This window comes from Pieris napi, chromosome 23 (assembly GCF_905475465.1).
Source record: "Pieris napi chromosome 23, ilPieNapi1.2, whole genome shotgun sequence".
Lineage (NCBI taxonomy): Eukaryota > Metazoa > Arthropoda > Insecta > Lepidoptera > Pieridae > Pieris > Pieris napi.
Genome location: NC_062256.1, coordinates 3,042,736 through 3,061,062, shown reverse-complemented (window position 1 = coordinate 3,061,062; position 18,327 = coordinate 3,042,736). Strand labels below are relative to the sequence as shown.

The following is an 18,327-nucleotide window of genomic DNA, read 5'->3' as shown; positions in this document are numbered from 1 at the left end:
TATAATTTAATATGTCAATAAATATAATCCATATGGGTTGCCTAACAAATTTCAGTCCAGAGTATTTTTAATTAATTTAAAAAAAAATATTTTTTTAAACATTTCACCGGTATGATTATTAGATAAATTCTATACCAATCGAAAGTATGAAGCCCATAGAATATGCAAAAGTTAGGTTGTTTTTAATCAATTAATTATTTATGTGTATATTTTTTATGTGACACTAAAGTATATATACATCTTTAGTATAAAAGAAGGTTTTAGTGATACATATATAATACTACCCTGATTAAAAATATTGATTGAAAAAAGTTCAAAAAATTTACTACATGCTAATTATAAAAAAAAAATTTTTTTTTTAAATATTAATTAAACATACTCTGGACTGAAATTTGCTAGGCAACCCATATGGATTATATTTATTGACATATTAAATTAAATATAAAATAAGTTTCATTAAATAAGCATCTCGGTGAAGGTCGTTGTATAGCGGGATCTTATACTATTAGGTAAACAAGTACACTTATGAACGTCAGAAAATAAGTTAAATTAATTCTAAATTTACATTTACTACCAGTTCGCAAGTCAAGGGCGTATAGCGGGCAAGAAAAACTGGCAAGAAACTTAACTTAAGAAGAAGAACAAACAAAAACCACGCGAGTAAAGCTAGTATACAATGTCTTACCCTTTCAAATCGTTTATTATTCCTATTAGAATCAGTGTTACCAGACGAGTCCTCGTCAGCCTGAGTCTGTAGTCTCTGGTGTTTCGAGAAACGATGGTTTCGCGTTATTTCCTTAGGGTCACTAAAAATAAATGCTCCCATTAAATATATAATCATCATCGAAGCGCTATCATCGGTTCTGTGCTTCTGTCTGATTAACTGGTATTAAGTGCTAAAAAGTCAAACAAATAGAAGACATCTATTCTTGTGCTTAATTGAGACTGTAAGTATTGTTTTCGGGCACTTTCTTATGCTCAAGAATTTTATTACTTCTGTCACTTTAATAAGGCTAGACCGTAAGGTCGAAGTTGTTTTAATAAAATCAATGAATTAAAAAAAAACCTCCTGTTTCATAAAACATTTACACTTAATGAAAATAAAATTTAAAAATTAACTAACAAATTAATAATATTCTCAACGGTTTTTGGTATATTTATTTACACTTCGTTGCAATAAAAATAAAAGAATCACAAAAAACACAATACATAAAAATTATAAGGGATGCAACGGGCGGCCTTATCGCTAATAAGCGATCTCTTCCAGACAACTCTAGTTAAAGAGAAAAACTAAAAAAAAAAAGGAAACATGATGAGTGCGAGAAGTGCAGAACCAAATGTTATAAAAGAAAATAAAAAAAATATAATATATATGTATATTGTATATAAGTATAATTTGGACTGTTCTTTTAGTTTGAATGTACTTGATTTAAATCATGAATATGTTTTTACAGCTAAGAATATTTTAAAACTAATATGTATGATACCTATTCAATATTATACAATTTTAACTTACTTGAATTAATTCGCTTAAATAAAAAAAAACATAAATAAATAAAGATCTAAATAGGGCTAGGTTAGATATACTTTATTTATTATTCTTTAAAGAATTGTATGAGCCTTGAAGCTGTAAGATTAATAAGAGAAGTCAACCTATACCTGTGCATTGGTTCCTCCTTTTCACTTTGACTCGCCTCCAACTGGTCTGGTGTCCTGAAAATTGTATAAACATGTTATTGTATAAAACTAAATTGTTACTTAAATGTTACGTTAAACTTTAAACTAAATTAAGAAAATCAAACAATATTTCTCAATCGAGGCGTACGTTTTCAGATAAATATTTTTTTTTTTTTGATTGGACAATCCTCACCAATTGAGCTAGTCCCATGCTAAGCTGGTGAAGCTTGTGTTATGGGTACTAGGCAACGGATATACATACATATTATAGATAGACATATAAATATATATTTAAACACCCAAGACCTAAGCACAACACCAAATGCTCATCACATCTATGTTTTGTCTCAGCCGGGGATCGAACCCGGGACCCATGGATTCGTCGTCAAGGGTACTAACCGCTAGACCAATGAGCCGTCAAATATTGGAATACGGACCGAACTTATCAACCTTAAAAGCCATACTTAATATTTTTAAAGATAGTCAAATCAATCTTTGTACTTTAACATAATAAGAAAATTTAATTACACTCGCATTCTACACGACACTTTGTAGTGTCACGCACTTGCTATTGTTCTTAGGGAGCGTTAAAGTATTACGTAACGCAATTTTTGGAGCTTATTGACCCCCCCTCTCCCATGTAACTCGCCGTAACGTTTTTCAGTACCCAAGTACAGTACTGTACCCAAGTATAGTAAAGCGTTTCGTGACCATCTAGTGACTCTTCAGTTACTATTATGTGGTGTAAGTCGAAAATAATATTAAAAAGAACGTGTAATTCAATCCCCGCCCCGCATCGTAACGTTTTACCTCCCAAAATTCGTTACGTAATACTTGAACGCTCCCTTACTACATAATTACTGATATAAAGATTACCCTACACCAGCTCCTCTAGTCGAATCCTTCTATCTACCTAATTCACACGCGAGACCAGAAAATTCCTCCGGTTTTGGTTAAACAACTATGGCCTCTTTGACGGTGCTTTGCTGAGTGAGATGAATTGATAATTCGTAAATTCAAAAAAAAAACAATCTTTTATTCATATACGTAATACAATGTACACTTATGAACGTCAAAATAGAAATACATATGAAATGCTAATTTTACAGTACTGCAAGTTCTCAAATCAAGGGCGTAGAACGGAAAGGAAGAACGGGCAATAAACTCTCCGTCACTCTTTTTAATCGTCAAGTTTTTGACGTGATAACGTCTTTAAAATCGTTTTAGTCGGGTGACATGTTCAGAAACTTGTGTCACACCAAAACCTCACGAGCGCGATCGCAGGTATAACGAGAGAGAGACGGACCGATCTCCCGTCTTATCTCGAGCGCTGCCAGTCATTCCGTGAATGTATGAAGAAAAATGTATATCATAGTCGAATAAGTAAACTTGTCATTTTACACCCGAAATTTATCATCAAAAGTGTGAATAAAACGATAGATGTGATTTAAAATTTGAAAAAATTGTTATCTTCATTAATTCCTTACTTCCCAAAAACTTATATAACCAATAAGACGTTATCACGTAAACATCTCGATCGTAAACCTACTTTACAAACAACCAATATTTTTTTTTTTTTACACAATGTTTGTATATGCTGCAACTATTACACCATGTTCCACATGATATCTTAAGTAATTAAAAATAATAAAATAAAAACAAAGATGGTTCTCTATCACCAGGAGGCATGGTGAAATAGGAGCACCTACATTCCCGTGAGAACACGCAGAACTGGATAATAAATTTATTACAACTACTAACCTGGCCAAATTATGGCAGACCGTCCTATGCCGCTTGACCCAATCTGATTTCTGGCATTTAGGGCTGCAATACGGCGCTACCCCGCACGCAGCGCAAAACAGCTCTCCGCGTCCGCCACATGCAAGGCAGAAGGGTTGGCTCGCGCGCTGTAGTCCGGGAACTTTTAGCTGTGTCCAACGTGTTGATGGGTAAAGTTTATTTAGGTTGAAGTGGATTTGGTTGGGATTAGAAATTTAGGGCAAGTGACACAATATTTTTAAAATAATTTCTATTAGTATAAGATCCCGATATACAACGACCTTCACCGAGATGCTTATTTAATGAAACGTATTTTATATTTAATTTAATATGTCAATAAATATAATCCATATGGGTTGCCTAGCAAATTTCAGACCAGAGTATGTTTAATTAATATTTAAAAAAAATTTTTTTTTTTATAATTTGCATGTTTGTATATGCTGCAACCATTACACCATGTTCCACACGACTTCTTAAGTGATTAATAATGATAAAATAAATTAAAAAAATTTTTCAATCAATATTTTTAATCAGGGTAGTATTATATATGTATCACTATAACCTTCTTTTTGATGTATATATACTTTAGTGTCACACAAAAAATATACACATAAATAATTAATTGATTAAAAACAACCTAACGTTTGCATATTCTATGGGCTTCATACTTTCGATTGGTATAAAATTTATCTAATAATCATACCGGTGAAATGTTTAAAAAAATATTTTTTTTTAAATATTATTTAAACATACTCTGGACTGAAATTTGCTAGGCAACCCATATGGATTATAATTATTGACATATTAAATTAAATATAAAATACGTTTCATTAAATAAGCATCTCGGTGAAGGTCGTTGTATATATATCGGGATCTTAGACCATATGGAGGTAGCAACGGTTATGCAATATCTGAACGTCACATAGACTTAAACTTAAAAAAATATATTGTTTGCGATTGAGTATTTCCAAGGAAAAATTAATTATTAGTTTCATTATATTATACAAGGTAACATCGGAGTTTTATTTAGAAAACATACACCGTGGCGAATATAACTAGCATTAGTCACTAATTAAATTAAAAACGGCGTTTTATGTTAACTTTTAGGCAGAGCTTGATTAAAAAACACGAGAAACAAGACTTCAAATGTTAATTTTTGCAGTTTGTAAGTGTAAAATAGTTTTTTTTTATAGAACAGGGGGCAAACGGGCAGGAGACTCACCTGATGTTAGGTGATACCCTAGGACCCTAATAATGGAACGTTATGATACAACTTCTAATACAATCTAAAGTCCATCTATAATCTAATCCATAATCTTGTCTTCTATCAGTTTTCATGAAAAATGATATATTTCAACAGGTTATTTTTAACGATAGATAAGTACCAAATTGGGTATTTAATTACCATTAAGAATACCAAATTGTTTATCTCAACTTGGAATTTATGAAGTTCGATACGACCTCTATGACATTCCTATACAGGGCATATGGACTCATGATCAAGTATTTTTAAACAAATAACTTCTCAAAGTAACTCTATAGCCCGAGATTTTAGAACGTCAAACCTAATTCTAATTTCAACAGTTTCACATATTTGACAGCGCTCAAGACTACATTTTGACTTTAAATACGAATTAAAATAAACTTATGTTTTGGGGTAATTGTGATTTATCAATTATCTAATTAATCTCGAATAGTGGTGACCTGTAAGGGAGCGTTCAAGTATACGTCACGTAATTTTTGGAGATCATTGACCCCCCTGTGTAACGCGCCGTAACGTTTTTCTGTACCCAAGTATTGTAAAACGTTTCGTGACCACCTAGTGACTTTTTATACCTTAAAGGTACCATTATGTGGTGTAAAGTACTAGAAAGTCGAAAATAATATTAACATTAACGCGTAATTCAATCCCCGCCTCGTATCGTAACGTTTTACAAAAGGACCACCCCCCTCCCCAAAATTCGTAACGTAATACTTGAAAATGTAAACAGCAAAAATAAAACGAAATTATTAAACACATTATTTAATTAAAAATAACTAACATGCAAAATTAATAAAAGAATCACAATAACGTAAGAATTATATAACTAAAATACCTAACACAAAACTTATGTATAATATAAAAAAAATGCAAAGACCTTAAAAGTTAAATCGAGCCAAAAAAGACAATATTTTTGACATTAGAAAATAAATAAGCATAAATTCGATAACATGACATGTTTTTAGTTAGTTAAGGTCATTAGGCCTAGCTGTTTTTATAATTTACGAAACAATAACAGAGGGTTTCTGTCGATTAAAAAACTAAAATCGTCAATATTGCTTCGCTAAATGAAATGAAATTATAATGAGCGAAATAACTATCATTCAATAACATGAGTTATCTTAGCATGACTACTGAATGCTTACAAAATTCCTTCGATTAAATAAGGTCTAATTCAATGCTACGTACCTTGTAAACATTATTTGTCTCATCACTAAAGAGAAAACTTAAGTTTCTCTCCACCTACAGTCGGATCAAATTCTTTACTTTGAATTACCGACGCCGATTGTTTATCAATCATGAGTTTGAAAGCACCCCGACCGTACCGAGACTGAACTTTCCATAACTCAGTGTTTAAACCGGGGTTTTTATCTTGTAACAAGTCGAAAATCATTTCTAATCCATCCTTATGATCCGGTAGAATAGCTGATGGCACACGCAAATTCAATTTACAGTAACTATGTTTACTAGCTTTTGGTACTGAGTAAATTGATTTATCAGAATCGGACTTAATATCAACGTGGGCGGAAAAAAACACTTCAGATTCCCGAGTTTTGAGCCGGTCAATCGGTTGGTTCAATTCTGGTAGATCAACGTGTAATTCTGGGCTCCGACTACCTCCTTGCGAAACACTTTTTTTGCTAACAACTGATTTATTGCTGGGCGATTTTGGAACATCGAGACAAAGCTTTCGATTGATAAGAGATTTTAAATGTCCCAATTTGAATGTTACTTCGTTATTATCGATATTACCATTAAACCCCTTGTTCATTATAACTTGAGCCGAGAGTTTGTCGATTTGTAATACAATGTCCAGTTTACTCTTTGTTCTGACAGTATTAATTGTACGCCAATATTTAGTACGCAATCTTGGGTTTTGTTTTTGTAAAGTAGATACTACGTAGTCGGGATCTTTGCCTGCGTCAAGGTATAAACTAACAATGCCAACTGCACCACGGAACTCAGTTGCTTTCAAATTAATATTCCCATTTCGATTCACTTGAGACAGAGATTCGGCTATCCAATATCGTGATGAGAGATTTTTACAAATAATAAAAATGACACCATCGAAGAGATACATGTCGTGAATTTTGGGAAAGTCAAAATCTACTTCTCCTTTGCTGACTAAAATTTCTTCGAAGCTTCGTTTAATTGTTTGGAATACAGATTCATCGATTCGCGTTTCTGGGTAGTTAGATGGTCCGACATACAATTTCAAATCATCAGGAACTAAATCCGAATAATGATTCGCTCTTATACGTGTCAAAGAAGAATTCGCAACATGAATAGGGCAATACATGTTTTGAGTAATGGTTTCCCTCAATTTCTTCTTTTCTTTATCTTCTGTACAAATTACTGGTTCTATTATATTATCATTTTTTTCTTTTTTCTGTCTATCGATGATTCTGAAAACCAGAGTTTCTCCTTCGTATGTAGGGTCGAAATCGGGACTTTTTATGATCTCCAGAGATTCGGGGTCGACACCAAACTGTCTCTTCTGTTTTCCTGCTACATCCGAGTAGTACTTCCAACATTCAGGTTTCAGTTTAGGATACCTACTTTGTAGGTGTCGGAGAATTTCTAAAGATTCCACGTGAGCTAATTCCTTAGATAAACGCATCACCAATCTAGTGTATCTTAGAAGGTTTTGAACTTCTCTAAAGATAAGCTTCAGACCAGTAGAGTTAACAAATTTAGGGAGAACTTCACTTAAATAATCCTTAGTTTCTAAACTATCACAAACATATATCACCGCTCCATTCGACAAATACACGTCTTGGAACTTGGGAATGATCATGTTATCAAAACGGTGTACTTTCATATCTTTGTGTATGTACTCCTTTAACAAATGCTTGAACCTTCTTATATGATTTCCTTCCAACTTTTCTTGAGGGTATCCTTGTAATGTTATTGCTATTTTTAATTCATTTTCTATGTGTAAATAATTAGTGCGTCTATGATATGCTATGCCACGATTACTATCTATGTTCAAATTACTACTTCTACTAAGAACTAAGTTGTCACTACTAGCGAATACAGATTCCGATTTATCAGACAAGGCAGGTGTTGAAAGTTCGTAGTTATTAATAGTCTCCTGTTGTGATTTGGATTGTACCTCTTCACAATTCGTTTGAAGACACCAAGGTTCTTCAATTCCTTTCAATTTCTTTTCCTTAGTTTTTGGTGGTTCATTTACTATGCTCTCTTTTGGTTCACTTAATTCAACATCTTCTGCTTCCATATCAATAGCAGAATCAACTCTTTCGTTGTACATAGCGTCTGCACCTTCTTGTGCAGACATTTCATTATCGTCTTCTTTTAAATCGTTTGTAGTACTTTTAAAAGATTTCTCTGATTGGTATTTATCTCTTCTTGGCGTGGTATCGGTGGATCGTATAACTTCAAGTAATTTGACCCTGGATGCAACACTGTGTAAATCCTCTTCCATGTCAGATAAAAAGCAATCATAATATATTTCTGTAAAACCGGTTAATTCAAAGTCCATCTGTGAATAATCTATGATGTTTCTGAATGTTGGACCTCGAATAATTTCCCCAGATATTCTATCGATTAAAAACGACGTGCATTCGATGTTGTTGACTACTTTTTGTGCATATATTTTCCATTGGTCGGTGAGTAGGGTAGGGTTAAAATATTGTAAAAGTTTAAAGACATCCTGCGCACTGGAAGGCCAACAGTTTTGTGGAATTTTCATGACAGCAACACACAACCTTTTCACTTTCGCTTTAAGTAACAGTAAGTTATTAGACATGCGCTCCTGCAAGCCAGGTGAAACTCTTATCATCCAATCTCTAGTCTCTACATCCTTACAAATACATACAATAGCCCCCCTATTCAGGTAATAGTCTAAGAATAATGGGGTTTTCTTCATAAGTCCTTGTTTTAATTGCATATCCATAATATCGTTTATAGACCGTTGGAAGATCTCCATTTGCTTTAAGCGCATTTTAGATTTAGGGTAGCCAGCTAGCGCTATAACAATCTTAAGGTTTTCATCAACAATATCCATATAATCAGCGTTACGTAACTGAATCATTCTATTTGTCTCATCTTCATTTTCATCATCACAGTCAAATTTCAAGTCACACGATATCTCGCTTTTTTTTGCCACATTCTTGCATACTTCTTTCTTACTTGTCACATCAGACTTCTCTGTAAATCTACTGTAATCTGATTTTCTACTGACTTTGCTAATTTCCGTACATCTACTTTTGGGCCGATTGGTTTTATTGATGAAATCTACTGATTTGACTATTTTATCGCTTATGTCTGACTTATCGAAGTTAGTCATGTCTGACTTAGCTTTACGCTCACGAACACTCCTGTCTTCGGAATAGACAACACAAGTGGACGGAGTAGAACTATCTTCTGACGTTGCCTGTTCGTTCCACGTCTTAGTTTGGCAGGAGCACGCATCTTTCTGTAGAATAATTATTCTACATTCTTTAGAGCTCTTTTTGACTCATACTAATATAAAAGCTAATTAACCCATGCAGTTGCACCATAACTTAAATTTTAAGCTTATATATGTCTTTTATTAAGTCATACTTATATGTTATGCTTGCTACAACGGACCTAATGAGAGCCTAAGTGCGGAAACTGAGTCCACGAACCATTAAGTCATAACCCGCAGAAAATATTACAAGAGCATAGTCAAAAACCTATATATAAAATATAACTCGGAGTATACTGCAACTAAGCACTTGTCACTAAAACACTGGCGTTTTGCAGGCGTACTTGTATTGCTTGTATTCCATTTAGGGAGCGTTCAAGTATTACGTAACGAATTTTGGGAGGGGGGGGTCCTTTTGTGAAACGTTACGATGCGGGGCGGGGATCGACTTACGCGTTATTGGTAATATTATTTTCGACATACACCCCATAATATTAACTAAAGAGTCACTAGGTGGTCACGAAACGTTTTACTATACTTGGGTACTGAAAAACGTTACGGCGAGTTACATGGGGGGGGGGTCATTAATATCCAAAAATTGCGTTACGTAATACTTGAAAACACTCCTTTATCTAAGAATTTCAGTTTTTCGAAAAATATAATATATAAACATATATCAAACAGCCCATGCAAACTCCACAAACCTATGAAGTATCAATCATATCAACGCTGGTAATAATAATAGTTTAAACAAATTTAACTTACCGAATCACCTGCACCTGAAAACGTTGCGTCTACGGCGGTATCCGGTCTGTAAAATAATTGTATTGTCTTAAGATGTGGGATTAAGAATAATCTTCTAATATATAAAATTCTTGTGTCGCGGTGTTTGTGGTTAAACTCCTGCGGAACGGATCGGTCGAGCCGTTCATGAAATTTTGTGTGCATATTGGGTATGTCTGAGAAAGTGTAAATGTTAAGGGTAGTCCAGCCCCAAAACATTTTTTTTTAGTTTTTATATTTTTTTTATGATACAGCATTAAAAAATACATACAACCCCTAATTTTCACCCCTCTACGATCAACCCCTATGTTTTATTAAAATGATAAACATGGCAAAACGACGTTTACCGGATCAGCTAGTAATTACTATAAAATTATTATAAATTAAAAATTTATACCAACATACCCAGTTTTAATTCTAGGTACAGTTTAAAAAAAAAACATTAAACTATAGATGTTAAAATGAATAACAGCAGTAGGGCCAAACATATCATTATAAATTTATCATCCTTCATCTTTAAAGCCTGAATATATCCTATTATGTTTGTTTGTGTAATTTTATTACAGAATACTAGCTGCCCCCGCGAACTTCGTTTCTCCTTACCAACATGGAACATTTTGCTATGCTACCCCAGAGACTGTTCTTCTGTGATTTTTCTCTATAGAAACCTCGCAGTTAAAGTTATAAGTTCTTAACTAACAAATAAAAAATAAGGGTTGATCGTAGAGGGTAGATGGAAATTAAGGGTTGTATGTATTTTTATATGCTATATAATAAAAAAATTTAAAAATTTGTCCAAAAATTTAAAAAACATTGGGGTGGACCCCTTATCACTTCAGGGTTTGAAATATAGATAGTAGCTGAATCTTAGACTTACTGAATATGCATAAAAAAATTGGTCAAGCCGTTTCGGAGGAGCATGGTAACTAACATTGTGACACAAGAATTTTATATATGTAAGATATAGAGATGAAGATAAGCAACACTCTTCATATTGATTACGGTAGTTAGTAGACTGTAGGTTAGTTTTCCGTATATAGTATGCATTGCAAACAAGCTCATTAAACTATTGGATAATTATGATACGGACTTTTATTAAACATAAAATGAAGTTAGTTTCTGTACCTTTAAAACTTTAAATTAACAAGTATGCGGTTGTGTGAAAATATAGTAAAATTTCAATTGCCTAAATTAGCCTTTTCAATAAAATAAAATACAAATAAAGATCATATTTACTATATACATAATATATAAAAACTATTTAACAAATTCACTGAAGATGTTTGATTGTGTCTCTTTCTACACAATAATTTAACATTTTCATCAACCGGGAAAAAGGCATAAGTAATATAATTGAAAAAAATAATGACCATTACTAAATTCGTACCTGTCAATGGTATTTTTAAAAATGATCTTTCCGTCAGCTGTGATAGTTCTATTTGAATGAATATTTGTCTGAAAAAAAAAAAGAGGTTTGATTTGAATTTTGACTTAATAATACCAAATAATTGCAAGCAACATATGGCCTTTAAATCTTAATAGATTCTTTATAAATTTTATACTTTTTAATGTGATTACATTTACGTGTTAAGTTTGTTGTCAAATCAGAGCCTGCAATAAAAGACAGATGTATGTCTGCTAAAACACAATAAAAGTCATTTGAAAAACAAACACACCTCTTTCTTCCCACAGTTGAGTAGCAATAACTTCTTCTGAAACTGTATTTCCCGACGTTGAACCTCCAACTCACGCAATTGCAACTTGGTGAATTCTATGTTCAGGTCAGGGTTCATCACCCCCGATAAACTCTGCAAAATATGAGTATGGTTTTATATTTATTTTTATTATTATGCTAAACGCATTAGTGTCCCAACATATATCAAAATGTTAAGTAAAACAAATGGAATACAATAGTAAAACGTCTTTCCCAAAGCGAGACTGTAAGAACCATTATTGAATTAATTATTAATTTGTTGTTTGATATTCTTTTGGGTAACTGGCTTAACTTCAATTGCTTATTGTATTAATTATTACATTAACAGAATGTTACCACCCTCACTCAAATCATAAATGACAAATGGGTTAACCTGGTCATTTTCAGGTTCAACGGTGAAAAGAACTGGTAAAATAATAATTGCTTTTGGTTAGGAATTAAAGCTTATGTGGCTCAGCAGACAGTTGGTTACAGAGTGATTTGTTACATACAAACCTCATCATCTTCAGTGTTTTCCATATTTTCCATTTCAATGTGTGAATCTGTATTTCTGAAACAATATTACAATTTACAACCATTGGAAAAATCTTTTTAAAAACGATTTACAGAAAAACTTTTCTTAATTGCTCCAGATGAATAAATACAACATTAAGAGACAATCAAAACAATTTTGGCTGGGTTTATTTTAAATGTAGAAATTACTATATAAAATCAACACAAAGCAGATCTTATGTAGATTACCTTAAGGATACATAGTTTGAATTTAATGTATCATCATTGATGTAAAATCTTTGATTATATATTACTTATAACTTAACCTATAGGTTTCATTTTCGTTTTAAATAAATATCTATTTGATATTATGTATTATGTTAAGCCACAAAATTAATAGAACTTCTCCAAATATTGTCAGAATAATTTAGTTGCACATTATTCACATCATGAGTATTCAATGCTTTAATTGCAATATGAAATCTTTTGCTTATTGTTATTTGCTAACAAATTCTAATAGTGCAAAAGTATAAACAATTAAAAGTAATAAGAAGTAAAATCACGTTAACACAATAACAAAATATTTGCGTTTGGCAACGTTTCCTTGTTTGCGTTGACCACTGAAATCCTATTAATCTTTGTTAAAACATTAAAACACTGAGATAAATGTTTTATCATACCAAATAACGTAAAAATATTACCCCGCGAACGCTTTCATATTGAAAATCCTAACCATATAACTTTGTAAGTATATAACACAATCAATTGTAATGAAACCCAATCACTTATGCAATATTTTAGTATATCATACGAACTTTTAAATAACGAACTTAAAAAGAAACAGCATTATCTATATTTTCACTTTTCCGTTAGCGCCTTGCAAATTTAAGTTTTGACAATACTCAATAGTCAATAGTCACTAACTCACTAGTGACTAGTCACAAGTCGTAGTACCTAGCCCATTTACTGAATTATTAATTTGTAGGTTTTTTTTTTTGGAAACTTTTTGAAATGAAACAGAAGTTTTAAATTTTTAATTATTTATATTTTCCACCGATTCTCGCATATACATGACATATTGAATAATTAAAGTAAATATTTTCTAGAAGTTTTAAGGTTTACCTCCAAAATGAATATAATTTGTATTACTCAATATGACTATTGACTATAATAATGGTAAATTAAATCACAGAGCAGATTACCATACTAGCCATTCTGTTTCGCGCGTTTTTTATTTTGGAATTGTCAAATATTATACATAAAATACTTATTGTAACATATAAGGCCGTGTGAACCTGTCACACGGCATTGTCCTGCACGTTTTTTTGCAGTATACGTCTTAACGAATAAATAGTGGCACATGTATTGTACATTAGGGTGGGTCAAATATGTATGAAGAAAAAAAAAAGTTTGGTTTTTAAAGGAGCACAGTGACTAAAAGGTGCTAAATGGTGACTGTAAATAGAATATGGAGTTTGATAGCATTCGGAATTAATCTTCTGCCTCCGGAGTCATGTGAAAATTAAAAAAAATATATTAAAAAAGGGCCATAGCATATTGACAAGCAAAGATCTTTTGTTTTTAATATAAAGACCGAAAATCATAAGAATCTTTTGTTTATTAATAGAAGAATATTAAAATAGAGTAATAACAATTCTCATTAGCTAAATTATTATTTAATTGAAATGTTTAGGTGCCGTTAAAATCCTTCTTGCTGTCGAATTTTCGCATCGCTTTCCTTCAATCTAGCTGGGCGTCTATGAATCCCTCTCTTGATGTTTTATCGCATATAGTGGCTGAAACTTCTGTCACGGCTTTATCGGCTCTTTCTACTGCTTGAGTGTGACAAGATAGACGTAGTAAATCTGGTTCTCCTTCTCCTTTCTGCTCAATAAATAATAGAATTTTTTTTGGTAACAGATTTTAATAGCGGTGGTTCAGTAAAACTTTTCTGCCATTCAAAAGGTCGTAGTATGCTATTGCGTCAAATTTAATATTTGGTAACTGAAAAAGACACAGTGGTTTTAATATTGCTGATCTAACATGAGCTGAACTTTCAAAATTCGACGTGCAGCTAATTCGCGAATTTTCAGCTGGGGTCTGTTAACAATTCAAGCATTTTCTGGGTGCATCAATAACAGCCTTCAATGCTGTTGGTGCAATTTGCGTTTACTCAATAAGTTTACAGAAGGGCCTCGATCCATCATTACAGCTTGAAAGAGTTTTTATGGAAAACCATATCGGCGCGTAAAACTAAACAGCTTACGTTGCAAGAGTGCTTCATTCATCACATTCGTTTAAAGAGATTTTCAGAAGGAGTCTCTACTTTAGCATACAGACGCAAAATCTTATTGTCTCGTTGGTTAACCATGGGGCATGAGACATTATGCCTGGTGATTTGTTCGCTAAATTGCTGGGAAATGTGCCTGTTGAAACTGCTTTGTCATCTGTTTTGTTGTGTCGACATCTATACTACCAATTACCATTTTTCTCGCGGATCGTCGATCTACTATAAAGCTGTGTTTTCTTGCAGGTACTTTTTACCCCAAAAAGGGGCAAATCTCGATACTTGCAAGTCAAGACGTCATTCCATGACGAAAATCTTCGATCTTAAATCTAGGTTTTTTGGGTGAGATTTTAGCAAATTTTTGCATTTTAAATGATATGATTCCAGCATTCCCTTCATTTGTTTAGGTTCAACTGTAGGAATAGATGATTTCGCCCATATTTCTATTAGTTTTGCAATCACAATACCCTCAATTTCTTTATTTCCCGAATTTTAGCTTATGGCGGGTTCACCCATACAATTTCATCACATCTTCATATGTGGGCAATATGTTGTCTTTCAAATCACATAGACTACCAAATAACGAATAATTCCAACATTTTCTCGTAAATTTCATTCTTAATAAGTCGTTAAAAAGTGACTGCACTCAATTACGTAATGCGTGCAGACATAGATTGTCTTTGCTATAAGTCGTGCGTTTCTCGTCTAATCTAACACCACACCACACTGGTACCAACCCCTCTTTACACTTTTGTCCTCGAACTAAACAAAACAAAAGATGCACTATTCTTTTTAAAAACAAATAAGCGCGAATAAAGATTTAAATAAAGTGAAGAAAAAAATCGCAACATGGGCTCAAAATTTACAATTTTTAATAAATTCTATCTCAATCCGGAGGCAATAGAATTTAAAATAATTATATTTCAACTTTACGTATCAATAATTTATGCCATTTAGCACCTTTTTGGCGCTGTGCCTGTACGAATAACTAGATTTATTTTTTTTGGCCCACCCTATTGTACATAGACCCATTCACACTGGAAAATATCGTACACCGTTTATACGTTCAAACGAATACTCAACGGACTTGTCAAGCAAATCGAATGAACTTTAACGTAAATTCGGTTTAAAGTGGCACATAATATAGGTCTCAAATCAGTCGTAAAGCAAACATTTTATGATTTGGCATTCTGATAAACAATAAACTACAAGCTCCGACCTGTGCGAAGACTGCGGCTATTCGTATTTTACACGAATAAAAATCTAACATGTGAACACCCGGGTGAAAGTACGTTAAAAAACGAATACAAAGAAATCGTGCAGGACAATGCCGTGTGAACCCAGTCTAACTGTGTAAAAAAATAAGTAATGTGTTGCATTAAAGTGAAATGAGCCAAACTAATATGTATTTACTTTTTGAAATGTCTAAATGATATTTATTTTATTGGACACCAATTACCAATAGATGTATAACATTAAATAAAATTAAAGATTGCATGCGATAGAAGGACTTATCACTAATAAGTGATCTCTTCCAGAAACATAGTGCTAAGGGAAACCAAAAATGATGCAAGAACACATAGAAAGTAAATTGAAATAAATATAATAATTATGTTATAAAACATTTTTAACATTATAAACCACAACAATAGCACACACAGCTTTAACTAGAGAGATGGGAAATAGGTTCTTATACATTAAGCTATTGTTGCAGGATAGGATATTATTACAATACTTAAATTATAAATTTAAAATGCCTTTATGTATAAGCAAAACTACATGTCAGTTACACAAATTTTACTTTAATAATTTTTTTTACCTAAAAAGACACTTGGCTATAGTTATGCTAATATAAATCTACCGGCAGGCACCTGCTTTTTTAATATTAAGTACTCACTGGTTTCCTTTGCTGCTTAAACTGCTTGTCTCATCTTTATAATTGTTGCTATATGAAGCACTAGGATGGGCACTGCGTACCTTGGCTGGCTGCTCATATGTTTTCTGTTATAAACAATTTGTTTAGTAATAGAATGTTTGTATGATTCTTTGACATCTATATATTATATGTATCAGTTATTATTGATTTTGCATTGTTTGAAAATATAGTGTGTATATAAAAATAATTGGAATTTTTTTAAATTGCAATGAAAATTTGTGAGAGAAATTATAATCCCTCAGTCCACCTTGGAGATCTTTTTATTGTTATATACTACATATTTTGACTTGTGTTATCATTAAACTATCAGATACAGGCAGGATAAAAGTCATTTTAATAGTGTTATTTCTAGATACCAGGCATTACTAAGTTGATAACTTGAGGTGTTTTTTTTACTAGGATGGCTAAGTTAAAGCATGTATAAATAAATTATAAATATGTCCATTTCACACATTCCGTTTGAAAAAAATTAAATACCTCTGAACCATCACTATTTCCACTGCCTACCTACTTCTTTCACCTGGTACAGATTTGAAATCCAAAAAAATAATATGTAAAACATCTGAATCTGTTCAATAGCTTAGCAGTTCACTATTTTCTACATGTAAAAAAACACTTACTTTATGAGCAACAGCAATATTGAGTTTTAATGGTTCAGATTTGTTAAGTTTCATCAAAGCCAGCTTTGCTTCACTGAAAAAAATAATAATATGAAAGATCTTTTAAAAAACAGTTTAGATTGGCTAAACTTTATAAGGCAATATCTTGTAAATTACATACAATGATTTCTTTCATATAATAAAAATTACATAATATACATATTGTGGATTATAATAACTAATTTAGGTACTATTTGAACAACTACATCACTCAAACATCTTTAATCAGACAAGTACCTTGGTGATTCATAAAAAACGAAAGCATATCGTTTCTTTGGATCTCTAGACATGTGTATTTTGATGACATTTCCATATTTTGTGAAGGCAAATTTCAAGCCTTCTTCACTTAAAGTTTGAGGTATATTTGTTACATACAGTTTGCTATGGTCAAGCTGAACACCAGAACTGAAAGAAGAATATTTCTTTATAATATAATATTGAGAATATATAACATCTTTTTTCTTTAGCAATCTAGAAGGAAAGCAGGACTTACTCTATGTTTTCATCTGCATACTGAGGGTCATACATAGAATCATTATAGTCATCTCTCATTGGGTCCCAATCTTTAAGTCCACGGCTCCAGGTTGCCATATCTAGCACATACAATAATTGTAAAGTAGTACGATTGGCCAAAAGCACCCATAACTGATAAGCATTTATGGTAAATATCATGAGTATGAATGAAGCGAGAGGGGAAAGTAAGATTCTACAGATCTTTGGGGTCTGTGGTCAATACCTACCTCTGAACTTATATAAATAAGAAAAATATTTGAATAACAATTGTTTTTCAATGATTCGGGTTTATTAAATTATTTTGTGCCTTAAAAAACTAGGAACAAGTATCTTTCATTTAAAAACATAACTTAAGATTAATTTATTATCGTTTATGAACAAAAAATACAAGCTGAAAAATCTTGTGGTTTTAATTTTTTTAAGGTCGATGAAGTTTAATACTGTGCACTATTATATAGTATATTATGCTCTAGGGTTCGTCCCTAGAGTATAATATATTCATTGCTTGTGCACAGTATTAATTATTTTAAAGCTTTGAAAAATCGTTCAAACCGGTTTATAATTTCATTGCTTATTATAAATTTCACGTGGTAAAATAATCATAAGTGTAGTATTAAAACATACTTTAAAAGTACTGTTTTCACCGTAAAGCAACTATTTAAAAGATATCAATGATAAATATTATGCATATTAAAGATTCTCACCAATGTGCTCGATAAAAAAAACAAAAGAATATCGTCGGCAAACAACCAACCGCACGATCAACAGCAAAAAACATGTAAATTGTAATAATAATTGAAAAACAAATAATG

The 18,327-nt window shown here is 32.2% G+C and overlaps 1 protein-coding gene across 4 annotated transcripts in view; it reads right to left on the bottom strand.

The window, feature by feature from the left end:
* LOC125061397 overlaps positions 1-18,327 on the bottom strand; it is a 39,415-nt gene extending 21,088 nt beyond the window's left edge. For 2 of the 4 annotated variants that reach the window (XM_047666836.1, XM_047666837.1), the window contains exons 1-12: positions 18,220-18,326; positions 17,496-17,595; positions 17,240-17,407; positions 16,964-17,036; positions 16,305-16,408; positions 12,124-12,178; positions 11,591-11,722; positions 11,302-11,369; positions 9,897-9,942; positions 3,439-3,605; positions 1,660-1,713; positions 686-806 (exon numbers count right to left, since the gene is read on the bottom strand). In XM_047666836.1, the coding sequence (XP_047522792.1) occupies positions 686-806; positions 1,660-1,713; positions 3,439-3,605; positions 9,897-9,942; positions 11,302-11,369; positions 11,591-11,722; positions 12,124-12,178; positions 16,305-16,408; positions 16,964-17,036; positions 17,240-17,407; positions 17,496-17,593 (1,086 nt within the window). In that variant the 5' untranslated portion in view covers positions 17,594-17,595; positions 18,220-18,326. Of the gene's footprint in view, positions 1-685; positions 807-1,659; positions 1,714-3,438; positions 3,606-5,485; positions 9,159-9,896; positions 9,943-11,301; positions 11,370-11,590; positions 11,723-12,123; positions 12,179-12,821; positions 12,946-16,304; positions 16,409-16,963; positions 17,037-17,239; positions 17,408-17,495; positions 17,596-18,219 lie in introns of those variants that run through there. The other 2 variants (XM_047666834.1, XM_047666835.1) reach the window with 2 other exon arrangements.